General features: G+C 37.4%; 1 protein-coding gene across 4 annotated transcripts; it reads left to right on the top strand.

Moving 5' to 3' along the window:
* The first annotated feature begins 123 nt into the window (after positions 1 to 123).
* TMEM267 (transmembrane protein 267) lies at positions 124 to 14010 on the top strand. Of its 4 annotated transcripts, none has more exons than XM_027745674.2 (4): positions 124 to 216; positions 2341 to 2468; positions 4900 to 5281; positions 10545 to 14010. In XM_027745674.2, the coding sequence occupies exons 3-4, from the start codon at positions 4958 to 4960 to the stop codon at positions 10878 to 10880; spliced, it is 660 nt and encodes a 219-aa protein (XP_027601475.1). In that variant the 5' UTR covers positions 124 to 216; positions 2341 to 2468; positions 4900 to 4957; the 3' UTR covers positions 10881 to 14010. The 4 variants fall into 4 exon arrangements, with proteins under 4 accessions (XP_027601475.1, XP_027601472.1, XP_039246668.1 ...); XM_027745671.2 differs by having other exon boundaries at positions 2341 to 2526; XM_039390734.1 differs by lacking the exon at positions 124 to 216 and adding an exon at positions 238 to 1607 and having other exon boundaries at positions 2341 to 2526.
* Positions 14011 to 14244: the final 234 nt, after the last annotated feature.

Below are 14244 nucleotides of genomic sequence, written 5' to 3'. Positions count from 1 at the left end.
ACTGTTTTTAAGCCCCCCCCCACTAGGAAAAACTTCTCCCTCGTAAGCGGGTCGGGGCGGGCATGGGAGGAGACAAGGTTGATGCGGGTCCCAGGCTGCTCCGCGGCCACGCATGCTTCCTAAGGCGCTTCCTACTCCGCTCCTGCCGGGATCGGGGCGGCCGGGGCGCCTTCCCCTCATGGGGTGAGGGTGCCGATGGCGGCGGCCGCGCTCCAGGTGGGATCCGGGGCGGGCTGGGCACGGGCGGCGGCGGCGGCTCCCAGCCCCGTCACCCCTCGGGGGCTCCGGGCTCCCCTCACACTCCGGGTTTTCAGGTTCATTTCCTGCTGGGTTAAATTTAGTTGGTTTTTCAGCGCCTTGGTAAATCCTACGGGTTCCTTCTGGGCTTTTGTCCTTTCCCGCCCTCCAGCCTCAATAATAGATTATAGTTATCTGACCCAAAAATACTTGCATTGCCAGATCTTCATAGATTGTCTTAGGCTGGGATCTCCTTTTCCATGAGTTAATATGCTTAAGGCTTGAGCTGGTGTCTTAAACGTCATGCAGTTTTTAATATAAATTAACATCCAATATCAAATATTGAAGTTTTTAGGAGATAATAAGAGTTTTAAGGGGCTGCAGTCTTTTGACTGCTTGCATAAAGTCCAAATAATTCTGCTGGTTGACGTGGTGGTGTTCTGTCACAGGTTGGACTCAGTGGCCCCAGAGGTCTTTTCGAACCTAATTGATTCTGTGATTCTGTCATTTTATGCATTAAATACCTATACGTTTTCCCATACCTGATAACGTCTTGCAAAACTGGAGAAAAAAATTTGGGAGAGCAGTATTTCTAAGTGATAATTTTAGCCACTGGAATTTTGTTTTGCTCATACAGCATGAGTTGAAAGGCCTCTTAGTGTCGTCTCTTTTCCCCAAATGCATATTTACAGTTTTGACGTAAATATCTTGCGTCACTAATTTAAAGTGTTAACTGTGCATTTGGTAAGGTATTATTGGTAACTTTCTTAAATTACATTAAACATATCAGCAAAATTGCATTTTGAGGGTGTAGGCATAGATTATGTATAGTGCTTTATCTCATATAAAAATGACACAAAAAATCACAACTCTAGGCAGTGTTACTCTGTCAGCTTTTGTGTTTTATGTAAAACCAACATAAAGCTTCCTTTCAGCATGTTAACTGGACTGACCACCCAGTTTAAGCATTCCTGTGTGTATTATTTCCCAATTTTATGTTTTAACAGGAATGTAAATTCCACCAATATGCTTTCTACATAGGATAGAAAAACATATGACACTTTATTGTGAAAATAAAGCTTGAAAATCATAATTTTTCAGCCAAAAGAAGTTTCTAGTTCTACATTAAATTTATCATTTCAGAAAAAAAGGGTTTCTAGGTTTACATTAAATTTATCATTTTAGAGATTATTTTGGTTGAACAGAGTTTTGCCTTTTCTAGTCTGATTTCACTCTTGATTTGCAGAATATTTATAGTTAATGTTGATGTGCCTGGGAATGTGACTTGATTTTTATACATTTTTTTTTTCTAAAAAGGTGGCAGAAATAGGCTGTTTAAAAACAACATTTGGACATGGCTCTTCACTGAGGTCAACCTGAAGCCAGTTTTGCATCCTGTTTTTCATTCTGTATGAAAGAAACCCATTCACATACAATAGTTCTTGTCCAGTTGGCATTATTACCTTTATTTCATGATACATAATTCTCAAATCATACTCATTTTGGATTTTTAAAGTCTGTAGTGTTACTTGTCTTGTGTACTTTATGGACATGGCAATACTGTTCATAGCAAAACAGTGTAAGTCTAACACCAAATTGACACCGATTTCTGTTGCTGTTTCAGTCTCTAGATCTCTGTTTATCTATTCCAAGGCCACTTGGTAATGGGGTGAAATTAAAAAACAGATCCCCGATTGTGACTCGTAAATGTTTCATTAGGTAGGAATCTTTCAGACACAAGAAGGGATCTGTTAAAATAGATTGCTCTATATTTTGAAAGGCAGTTACTTAAAAGACTGGAAGTGTTCTTTTCTGAGTTTACCACTTTGGGGTTTATTATCTTTTAATTATTATTGTGTTCTGTCTTTATGTGTGCTCTTCTCTTGTTTTATGGTCTTTTTTTCCTACTTTCTTTAACAGCAATTCAGAGCCCTAGCTGGAAGTTGCTTTTAGCTCAATTATATTTGTTCATGAATGAATTAAATATATGTTTATCCTTTCTGGGTTTTTTTACTATTGTTCAGATTTTGTGTGTGTTTTGTAAAACGTTTGAAGAGCTTTGTGTAGTATCAGTCTTACTGCTGCCTTGTTTCTGTTATTTAGAATGGAACAAATGGTGTTTGGTATTTCCTGCTTTGGACTGGGCAGACTGGATTCAGAAAGCACAAAGGCTCAACTCTGAGGCAGAGACCACATCTGCTACTGGAATAAGCCACTTGCAGTGGAAAAAAGTATGTCCTCCTAGTCCCAGGATAAGTTTGATTTTGAATACCGGTGTGCTTTTTAAAGGTATGTTGCTGCATCACCTCTGCACAGATTGGATTCTTACACAGATTATATGGTAATTTTAAGTGAAATCCAATCTGACATGATGGTTATATAGAAGAAACATTTGTGAGGAGGTCACCGTTTATTCTTTAAAATGGAAGTTATTCAGAAATGTACTGTAAAGTCATCCACCAGAAAATTGCACTTACAGTGTTTCAGGAAATATTTTGTGTCTACACGTTCATTCAGAAGAGGCACAGTCATGGTTAACAGATGCCAAACTTGACCTACTTTTTTTCATCTCTGTACAAAGACTATGTATTATTCATGTTTTGCCGCGGTCCGAATGGGGGGAAGGGGCTGTGGCACAGCACGGGTTCAGGAGCCGAGGTAGGGTGCAGGTAGAAGGCTTTATTCAAGCGTGCACGCTGTTTTTTATCAGCTCAGGAGGGGGAAGGGCCAAAACATGGGGCGGAGCATGGGACAGACAAGCGGGGGAACGAATCAGGATAGGGACACGGGCAAAGGGGGAGGAACGTAGGAGGAACCGGGGAAGGAAAGGGCGAATGGGGGCTGTCTCCTCTCTGCAGCTTCTCCAGCCTACCAGCAGAGGAACAAGCCTGGACGTGCCCGGGAGATATAAATTCTGGGGAAATATGCAATGTGTATATACATAATAACTGTAAAGTCTGCATCATAAAGTCCTTTCAATCGCTGTGCATAGTTTTCCACTTCTGAAATCGTTCCCATTCTGATTCTTGGTCCTCGACAATGCTTTCTTCTCTTTTTTTTTTTAATGTTTTCCACAGGTTCAGCGGGCTTTTTTTTTTTCTATAAAGATGCCAGCAGTCATGTCTTGCAGATAATTCTACAATAAGCAGGCATGGAAATAGTCTGGAGGAAACATATTTTCTGAGACTTAAAATCAATAATATGTTTAAAATCGTAAACTGTTATGTGTCAACATTGTTATTCGTTTTCAGAGGAATTCTAGTACACTCACAAAAGGTGCCTTTAGAACAAAAGTTTACCTAATAGAACTGTATGAAGACAGATTATCAAGGTTTAATGTAGTGCACAAAAATGACAAATTCATGGGAAGAATCCATTTTTAGATAGGATATAGGCTTAGATAGGCTTCAAAACTGTGGTCTATCCCTATGGCTCCCCAAAAAGACTAGCATAGCATTTAGAACAGGTAGAATTGGTACTATCCTTCAAAGACAGCTTTTCAGTATGTTTAACGTAACAAAGCTAGGGAATACTTCATGAACATGAGGACTTTTTTTTTCAAAAGTGTTCTTTTTAATGTTATCACATAAATCAGTACTGTATTTTTGTAATCCAGGTATCCTATAATTGTTTTGGGGGAATGAGATGGAGATCTTTAAGATCTTTAATTATTTTTGGAATTTCTTTTGAGGTGTTAATTACTTCAGGTAAGTAATTATTCCCAAGGAATCACCTCTTATCAGAGGGTTTCATAAAAGTCACAGAACATAAATAGGTTCTAAGAACTTCAGAATTATTATTAATGTATATAACAATGCCATTGTTTTCAAACAGCAACTTTTGAAAAGTAAAATGACTGGGATTAGTTAATTTGCTTTTCTTTTCTCTGCAAAAAGAGGAGTTCTGAAGGTAATTGGCAGACAACACTCCTAAAACTAACAGCAGGATTTGCTGCTGGAGAACATACTGAGGAAAAGCATATGTAGTTTTCTCCTGTAAGCACTCAGTTTTGGTTACTTTGGTTGACTGAATGGTTGTTGTCTTTGTGTTTATCATAAATAGTGAAGATATGTAAGTGGTTCTGGTTTTCTTAAGGCTTATTCTACGTCCCAGTCTCCAAACTGAACAAGGAGTTGCTCGGGAAAGTGTACAAGGGTGATAATACGTATGTTTGCAAAATATGTAAGTTAAAATAGTACTTTGGATTATAGATTAAAAACTCAGTTTTAACAGTTGTCATATAGAGAGATCTGGGATTTTTGAGCATCAGTCCTAGGAATCCTCCGTATTGGGTAATCTTTTGTTGTTACATTGTAAAGTATTTAATTCAATTAATATAATGTATTTAAGACCAGAAGAGTCTTGAAACGTATTATCATAGACGTGTTTCAAATTACTTTGTAAAATTTAATATTGCAGTAAGTGCAATTAGAACTTTCCATGTTATTTGTGCTTGCTCTAATTAAAACAGGACAAGTGTTTTAATTCCGAGCTGTGGTGTTCAAGTCAACAAATTAACTGAAACTAAAAACTCCCTAGGAATATTAAGTGCAAACGTTGAATTTGGGGATTTTTTTATGCTCAGTTTTAGTTCTGATAAATGCTTTGTGCTAATGGATTTTTTCTTTAATAATTTTCTGATCTCTGACATTTTCCGAACAGTGACAATACAAAGGACAATGCACAGTGTGTATCCTGATGACATTTGGTGTGCTGTGACATGGCTTTTGTCATGGCATCTGAGACTGAAAAGGCCCACGCTCTTCTCCAGACTTTCAGCGCAGCTTCAGTTATTTCCAGTCTAGGTTTGGGGATATTCTGCTTTGTAGCAGACAGACTTCTGCAGTTTTCCTTCATTCAGCAAAATGACTGGCTCCGAGCCTTCTCTGATAATGCAGTGCATGGTATACTGGGAATGTGGTCCTGGGCCATAGTGATTGGACTCAGGAAGAAAAGTGACTTCACTGAGGTCACTCTGGCTGGCTTCCTCGCCTCTGTCATTGACGTGGACCACTTCTTTCTTGCTGGATCCCTCTCCTTAAAGGTAAGTCAATAGATCAGTAATTTATTTATTTTATTTTTCCATCACTGCTTACTTTATTGTCCTAAACACGAAAGTTAGATATATGGAATTATATGCAGGTTTTATGATTTTAAAAGCCATAAAATATTCTATTGTTCGGTTTCTGCTATTTAGAAAAAGAGTTCTGAAAGCTGTACATGCTATCCTATGTGTATCATGTAGTTGCTTTGTTACCCAAGTTAAGCAGTTAAGTGTTGCCTTGCACGCTTTCGTGTATAAAGTGGATTATTTCATTTCTGTTTACAGTAAGGGTTAGAAATATCTGAAATGTGAGGCAGAACTATCTGCAAAGTAGATGATAGAGCTGCTGTTTGATTTCATTCAGTCTTTCTGAGTAATACGTTTGGATCCCATACACAGTCACCATCACAGTGAAAGTGTGTTCCCTCCCAGGAACCTCCTGTGTTTCAGTCCATTCCCATTGCCTCTTGCTCTGTCAGTGGGTACCAGGAGCCTGGCTCTGTTCTCTTTATGCCCACTCTTCAGCTTGGTTGATTAATGGATCCTATAATGTTGACATTATGGAATAGAATTTAAATGTCTTAATTATTCTCATTTTTATTTTCTCGTTTTAAAATCAGTAAATGCAAGTAATGAATGATTAGCTATTAGAAAGTATTATTGAAATTATACTGCTGCTTCTTGCATTTGAAATGAGTATTGAAATCAGTATTTTTTCTTAATTGTGGACACTAGATGTCTCTCTTCACCGATGTCTGTTTGGAAAATTGAGTATTGAATTGTATCATGGAATTGGGAGGTGGTCTGTCTCTTTGCTGTTTTTCAGTGAGGCAAGGTTAAATATTCTTACACTTTCCATGATTGAGAATGTTTGTGTATCTGAAACACAGTAAATTATTGTAATTTCTTGAATTAATTTGTTCCTGTGTTGTTTCAATTCCCAAGCAGCTAGCAATTCATTTTCTAATCCAGGCTACTGTTGTTGACATTTAGATCTTGTTTTCTTATTCTTTAAGGTTAAGACAGCTAATTTCTCTGCTCTCCCCCAAAATGTTTTTCACATCAGAAACACACAATGTGGACAGTAGAATCATAGTCCTTTCAGTAGCCAAACTTATTTAGCTGAGGTAAGGAGAACACAAGAAGTCCAAAGGGTTTTTCAAAGTGATTTGCCTACAAACTCCTTCCTTTTCCATATGTAAACTGGGCTAATAAATGATATTTAAAAAACATGTAAAAAACTGTAAAACATATCCAGTGTAGGTCCCTTGACTCTTAGAGCAGTAACAGCATTACAACTTGCAAAGCCATTATGCTTTACAAAAACTCTGTTCTCAATTAAAATAACTTTCAAAAAAAATTGTACAGGGCTGGATTTATGTTTTCTAAACCTCATACTGTTTTTCTCCTCTCCTTTGGATTGCCTTTTGTCTGAATTATCTTCAGGGTCCTGTCCCAAACTATGAGTAGTATTTTAGGTGAGACTTCGTATGAGCCAAATAGCATAGATTAATTCCTTTCAGTGGCACACAGATAACAACACTTTTGTCTTTTTAAAAAGGAAAAAAATCACCTGTTACAAGTTTTATGTCTTCTTACAGTGCCATCAGTCTCTTTGGTTTGTGATGTAAAGTAATCCCCATAAACTTTTCTGCAGTGTGCTGTCTGGCAAGCTAGATCTGATTGTAATGTGTGATTTTTCTTTCCTCAGTTTAATATGATGCACCTCTCAGTTTCATGTCATAATTTCAGGCTAGTTCCTACGTAATTTATTACTTCATGGGATACTTTTTTACTATGTATTTGTTAGTTACAGTCCCATTCTTCGTCTTTAAATTGCAGGATTGAGAGTAGTTGATTTATGACACTACAATGTTTACTGCTTATGCAACACATTACTAATCAATTAAGAAGTCTAATTAACTAGCCACACCACTATTACTAATTTGTAACAATAGTACTTTTCACATTACTCTACACAATTACCTATAAAGCTCTTTATCATCACTTTTAAATCTGATGACAGATTAACTTCTTTAACGTTTCTGTGCAGCGCAAGGCAGCATTGCTTTCTGCCTCCACTTGCTACCTTCACACTACTCCAGTCACCTACTTCTGTTCCTGCTGACACAGCTCACTACCTGGATTGTGTGGCCATTGGTCTGTTTTTCATGGCCATCATTATTTTTCTAGAGTATTCATGGTAAATAGCCACCTGTGGTATTTATATGTTTGCTCTAATAAATACTTGTGTACCCAGTACCATGTGATCTGCCCTTTTGCCCACATTATTTTTGCAACAAGTATGAAATCTACAAGAACTTCACTACTTGGAATTTGTACTTCTTTGTGTTCCGTGTCCTTTGCACTGTGCGCCCAAGTGTAGAAGAATCAAGGAATCACTGTTTGAAGAATCTCTTTCATTGACTGACCCTAAAGGTGATAGGTACTGCAGCCTGTCATCAGTCAGGATTGCTGATAGAGCATGAGGGGCTGCTCCCAGTGTCCCCCAGGATTATAGCCTAGACACTCATGTTGCAGAACAGACTTGCAGAAATTGCTGTACACTCTGGAAGTGTAGAAAATGCAGTTGGTGGCAAACAGGATTGTACCAGCAAATATACATGACACAGCTGGTTAATGTGCCACTGCTGATCAGCATGGGCTGAACACGGGCATTTCTGGAACTGGAGAATAAGCTTTGCACAAACACAAATAATATAGTGTTGAATATGACACTGTATTGTTCACATTATTACTATAATATAACTATATATGTTACATTGAATATGTTACTATAAAATAAGGACTTCAGGCTTGTGAAGAGTCAGAGGGATATGCCTGAGGGAGCCTGTGTGGTTACTTAACATCCATGGTGTTACTGTGAGCAAAGAGTTTGCTCACAGTTCTCCTGCATGTGATTATTGTCTCCTCTCTCCAGCTGCTCACTGCAGTGCGTGAGAGGGGCTGGAGGAGCAGGAACTTCCAGATCATCTTGCACCTGATTGAACATATAGGTTCATTTCATGGAAAAGAGCATTTGCGAATAAATTCTGTTTGCAACATTTTTCAGGCAGTTTAAGGCAGAAAATTGTGCTAACTTAAATTATTTTTTTTAAAGATCTGTTGATTTCTAAATGCAAACAAATCTGCCTGTTAGGAGAGTGTAACTGCTTATATTGCCAAACAGAATTACCTGTCTGTCTCTTCGGCTTGGCAACTCAAGGATGTAAGTGTTCCTCTAGTCACAGAATGTAAAAGTGGAAACAGACTATTCTGAGCAACTATTGCTGGGCATAGCATTTCAGAAGCCTAATAGTTGTACTGCTGTTATAAAATAGGGCTTTCTCTTGCTGAAATTGAACACACAGGTTGGCTTGTATGAACAACCCTGCCCTCTAAAATTTGTAGGAAAAAAATGTAAGCCTCACCTTCCCAAAACTGGATAAAGATTGGCACCAATATTGCTAAACTGGGTATGTAAGTAACATTAAAAATATCCTTACTCACTGTGTTGCTATTGGTACCTAACATCAGTAGGGCAGAGGGAAAAGACTAATTTAGACTTTGCTACTGATTTTTTCAAAGTGCAGAAATAAAGATCAGTCAGTAGGCTATCTGCCAAAACGTATCACTGTCCAGGTTTTTTCAGAATTAGGCTAGTATGGACTTTTGAGGTTCTTGTTCACAGTGAGAAAAATCTGACTCTTTGCAGGACAAGTGATAAACAATTTCACCATTGCAAGATTTTTCTGTTTTAATCCATGAACAATCTGCTTGTGTGAAACAGAAATTAAGTTGTAGAAAACACCCCTTTTGAACCAACTTAAAGGTCCATAACATTAACCCAGACTTGGGTCTGTAACATTAGAGTTAAAAATGGTTGAGACAGTTTGTGAGATTTTTAATCCCATCACCTGAATATGAGTCAGGGAAAGGATGTGATGGGAAGCTAATAGGGCAAAGCTTTCTGCAGGCCTTGTAATGTTGGCTTTGGTTTAAAGCAGAGGCTGTTATATTCCAAGGTAGTCCATAACTTCCCATCTCTGTACTACTTAGCTACGGCTACATCAAAGTTTCCTTTACAGAGAAGACAGGGTTCCAAGCAGTTGTCTAAATTGTGCATGAAAGCTTGATGAAGCTGTTCCAGAGTCCCACTACCAGGTACTCCTGCTGTTGAACCCTGCAACGATTAAACACAACCAAAGACCGAACAGGACAGCAATGCTCTGTTTGCTTTCTGCATTAGTTACACTGAGGGATTGTTCAATACAACTGCGAGATACACCGTCTAGTTACATCTCTGGTGCCTTTTACAGTCCTTCCAAATGTTCACCAGTATCTGCACCTCTATAGATCTTTCAGTAATGTGCTATCGCTTCTCCTGTGCTTACAGAAAAATGAATCTACTTATTTGTCACTTATTTGTCAATAGTATCTTTAAAGATACAATTACATTTTTTTTTACAGTGTTTGAATTTGTGGCAGTGGTTCTAGCTGCTGCTAGTAAGTACATCCACAGGATATTTTCTGAAATATGTACATTAAATTTACATTATCACTTCTTAAAATGGCTAAATCAAATCTCACTAGCTAGATTAAAACTAAATATAAGGCTTTCAACTAAGTTAATGTTAAACAAATAGTTGATACAAAAAAAAAAAGTCACGAATGTTTCAGATGTGGGCTTCTGAACTTTGTTTTGCCTGTCTGTGAAGAAGACTGTCTCAAGGCAATCAAAATATATGTAACTTTGATCCCATTTTTATTGTACTGAAAATTACTGTTCTGTTTTAAACACTGTGCAACTGAAACAACTTTACAAGTGCTAACTGTAGTAAAATACAAAATGGATTTTTAAAATAAATGCCATTAAACCATATGATTTATTTCAAGTAAAGCATATTAAATATTTCAAGTGTATCGGTTGCTTGTTTTCCTTTTAATTATCTTGAAATTAAATACAAATAGTCAGTGCAGCAGATTATACAAGTTCCTGCGCACCATATGACTGTATGACAAGTAGGATACCTTCTCCCTCTCCCTCCTTGTGTTGCTGTTGATAATGGGTAGTAGGATGCATGATTCATATCATACAACAGAGAGATAGGGGAGCACACAGGTCTCATGCATAAAATAGTCATATTGTTAGTTTTGATTAACTGTAGTGAAAAGGAGTGGTTTTTCTTTGCACTTCCACTTAGTCACCTGACAGTATACCTGTAAACATCCATGAACCTTATTATACTTTTCTTTCCTGCAGGCTGCTCTGACTCTTCCACGGAGACCACTTCTTCATTGTTCTACCATGATTCCCGTTGTGGCTCTGACATTAAAGTTTATTATGCACCTTTTCAGGCTTAAGGACTCATGGTGCTTTCTTCCCTGGATGTTGTTCATATCCTGGACTTCTCATCATGTCCGTGACGGGATTCGTCATGGCCTCTGGATCTGCCCATTTGGAAAAACTCCTCCTTTGCCATATTGGCTGTATGTGGCAATTACAGCATCTTTACCTCATCTGTGTTCATTCATCATGTATTTAACAGGCACTAGAGAATTAATGTCTATAAAACATGGAATCCACATTGATGTGTAAGAATGATGGCTTTTAAAGGCTGTTTGTATTATCTCCTGGCTGTCTATTACTGAAGGGGTTTCTTTCTATTTCCTACACCTTCCAAGTTAGGCATTTTAAGGTTGTGGAGCCAGTTACAGCTGTGTCAATTCCTTGTTGTCATAGAACCTATTTAATGAATGGTGATAATTTTATATCTATACATTTCCCTTCTAAAGCATGTGATCTCCCATGATAGCTCATGCATAGCTAGCTGATCTATAAAGTTCTTAGTCTCTCTCTGTAGTAATTGCATTACTGTCACAGATTTTATTGTCATGGTGCCATTCTTCTGATCACCATTCACTTTGGATTTGTATTTTGCCTTTAGAGAATACATTTCAATCTAGATAGTATTTGTATAGCGCTTTAAAAATATAAAGTACTGTATAAATGCTAAGTATTACTGGGGATTTAATAGTGTATGGCAGTTGTAAAAAAATGTTAGCCTTTTGAATTTATTCATTTGTTAAGAGTCCTGCTGGACTCTTATATTGGACTGTTTTAAAAGAAACACTGTCTGTATTTCACACTGTGCAGCTGTCTATGCACCTCTTCAAACCCTGCTACCATGTAGAGTTTTAGTAAATTCTGTTCCCCTGTAGTTGCTTGGTACTAAATTTGCAGATAATTACTAGCTTCGTGGTTAGAAAAGAGAAGGCAGTTTGGTTATAGTATTATGATGTGTTGACCAAATTGTTTTTAATTTTTAAAAATACACTAATTATGAATACTATTGAATTTGAAACTAAGGAATTTTAGTAAATATTTAAGGGTTGTGTGAAGGCAAACATTTATTACAGTAAAACATAAGCTTTAGAGAAGATAGAAGAAAATAAAAATTGCTCAAAATGTGTTTGCTTAAAGACATTACTGTCTTACTGTACTTGTAAATGGCATTTTCCATTAAGTGCAATATCATCCTCATAATTGTTAAATAAAATGCATTATTATTATTATTATTATTATTATTATTATTATTATTATTATTATTATTAATTGGGATTACTGGTTTAATCAGTACCAGAGACCTTCTGTGGCTCTTTGCAGCACACTATGCTAATTATGGAAAATGTTTTACCCCTTTAAAATGTGTCTTTCCACCAAAGGAATAGTCTCTGCACTGTTTGTTCCTCATGTTAGAAATGTATGCTAATGCAAACTTGTCTGACAGTACAGTTTAGCCTTTATTATAAAATGAATAAAAGGTTTCTTTCTTGGAAAGAAAATTGGAAAAGCAGAACATTCCTTAAAGGGTTATCCTCATGCCATGGATTTCTGTCTCTTATAGTGTTCCAGAAACAACGTAAGAAATGTCTTGCTTTAGGGCCCTCAGAGCAAGAACTGTCTTTTATGCAAAGGCATGATGGTTTACTAGAGAAGCACTGCTCATTCATTTACTTCTGTCCTGTATTTTAAACTGCAGGCTATGAATGCCAATAATGAATATATTTGGTGCAAGGAGTGAACACTGAAGTCCGTGTAGAAAATTTTCAATATTCTTGTTTCATGGTATAATATTTGTATAATTTTGTGCTTTATGCAGGTTTGTTGCAAAGGGAAATGCATATAGGAACAAAGTGGAGAATTGCACTTTCTCACTTTTAGACTGTAGCTCTAGCATTTTCTAACTATGTGTCCACCAATGGTCCTTAAGATTGATACTTTACTGTTCTAGCTATTTTTAAGGATCAATTAATGGGGATGTCTTCAGTAGTTTAAAACCACATATTTTCATTCTCTGTATTTCTAGCTATTTTTGTGTGAGTTTTTACAGTAATTGTTAGCTGTGTTTCAAAATACTGTTTTTTCTGGTCATGTTCTTACACCAGTTCTACGACAGCAATGGGTGAACACCACTTGGAAATGTGTTAAGGAAAGTAGCAAGCACTTGTAATACATGACTTCTTTCCCTCTCCTTCCAAACAGGCATGGCAGTCTCACACCTCAACCTGACATTCAGGCAACTATAGCTGACACTGGCAACTTTACAAAGTAAACAGAGATGTTGCATGCATTGCTGTAATTTGTACATAGACAGAGTAGAGTACAAAGGAGAACTAAAAGTGTTTGACTCACCTGTGTGTCACGGGCAGAGTGGGAGCTTCAGAAAAAGTTTATTAGAGAAGTCCCCCCGCATTGAGTCAGGAGGCACAGAAGGGACCCTCTTGCTTTCTAAACTCCTTCTCAGAGAGGCATCTAGGTATGGCTGGATCCAGTCTTAGCCCGACTTTGCCAATGGTTTATGTCTAAAGGATTATACATGTGGAATTGAACCTTAATACAGCTTTGTCCCACAGAATTAAGAATGGCAATATTTATATAAAAATAAATTCTTTATTGTGATAACGATTAGACTAAAAGGTCTTAACCAGAATTATTTACTACAGAGTATTGGTAGCTGTATAGTGCAGTGCAGTACTTTTGACACAATATTGAAGTTATTATATTAAAGCAGTTCTATTGAAGCAATTATGTCAAAGCTAGCAAAAGCAATTATTAAGCAGAGATTGATGTTACTCAGCCATACCAACGACTGTGAGCAAATCTCGTTCTCTCAGTCTTGAGGAGTAACCTTGAGGGCCATCCCCACTCCGGAGAGGAATTTTCACACACACTCCAGAAAGAGGGGATGTTACAAGATCCTCAAATTAAAAAGTGGAAACTGGGCCATGTGTTTCTGGGTCAGCTGTGTCAGCTCAGCATCTTTCAATCAGTTTATCAGTGGTATTACTTGGTTGTCCTATATCACGTACTTTACCAGGTCTACCACAGCTTCACCTCACTATCAGGACGTTTAACTCTGGGACTGATGAGTCAGGCTAGTTTCAGCATTATTCCACACCAAAAGCAGCAGGACAGCCCCCTTCTCCATTCACCCGTAGCTTTGGAAAGCTTTGTTGGAGTTGTTTTACCCCCACTCCAGGCAGAGCATCCTGCTACACCATGTCACCTGGGAGATACACCTGCCTGTTACAGGTGAATTGCCTAACAATTCCTTACCGGTATTTCATGTACATTTCAAATTCACTGGTATTTTTCAACTATGCATTGATGCCTGCCATGTGTAGCAAAACCATGATGAAAATAAAACAAAATGCTAAAAACATAATGACTTTGTGCTTTACTTCATGCATTGCTACAGAGGGTAAATGTGAATGCGAAAAAGCATGTGAATTGCACAAAAGATGGTTTACAAACTCAAGCTGATGATTTTGTGCATAATGTGTGATATGTATCACTAAAATATTAGGTATTCCAATGGTTCATTTAGTACGCCAATCTAAATTTTTTCCATTTCCAGTTTTATTTTCAAGTTGAACTTAAAAAGTTGAAGTAAGTGTGG

Source organism: Pipra filicauda, unplaced genomic scaffold, assembly GCF_003945595.2.
Source record: "Pipra filicauda isolate LSUMZ 115617 unplaced genomic scaffold, ASM394559v2 scaffold86_size2582843_pilon, whole genome shotgun sequence".
In the NCBI taxonomy this organism is placed as follows: Eukaryota; Metazoa; Chordata; class Aves; order Passeriformes; family Pipridae; genus Pipra; species Pipra filicauda.
This window is presented reverse-complemented; position numbering and strand designations above follow the sequence as displayed.

Excerpts from the sequence above, each read along its gene's own strand:
- TMEM267 (XM_027745674.2), top strand. The coding sequence starts at position 4,958 with ATGGCTTTTGTCATGGCATCTGAGACTGAAAAGGCCCACGCTCTTCTC. Across the intron at positions 5,282-10,544 it reads CTGGATCCCTCTCCTTAAAG|GCTGCTCTGACTCTTCCACG; the intron begins GTAAGTCAATAG and ends TCTTTCCTGCAG.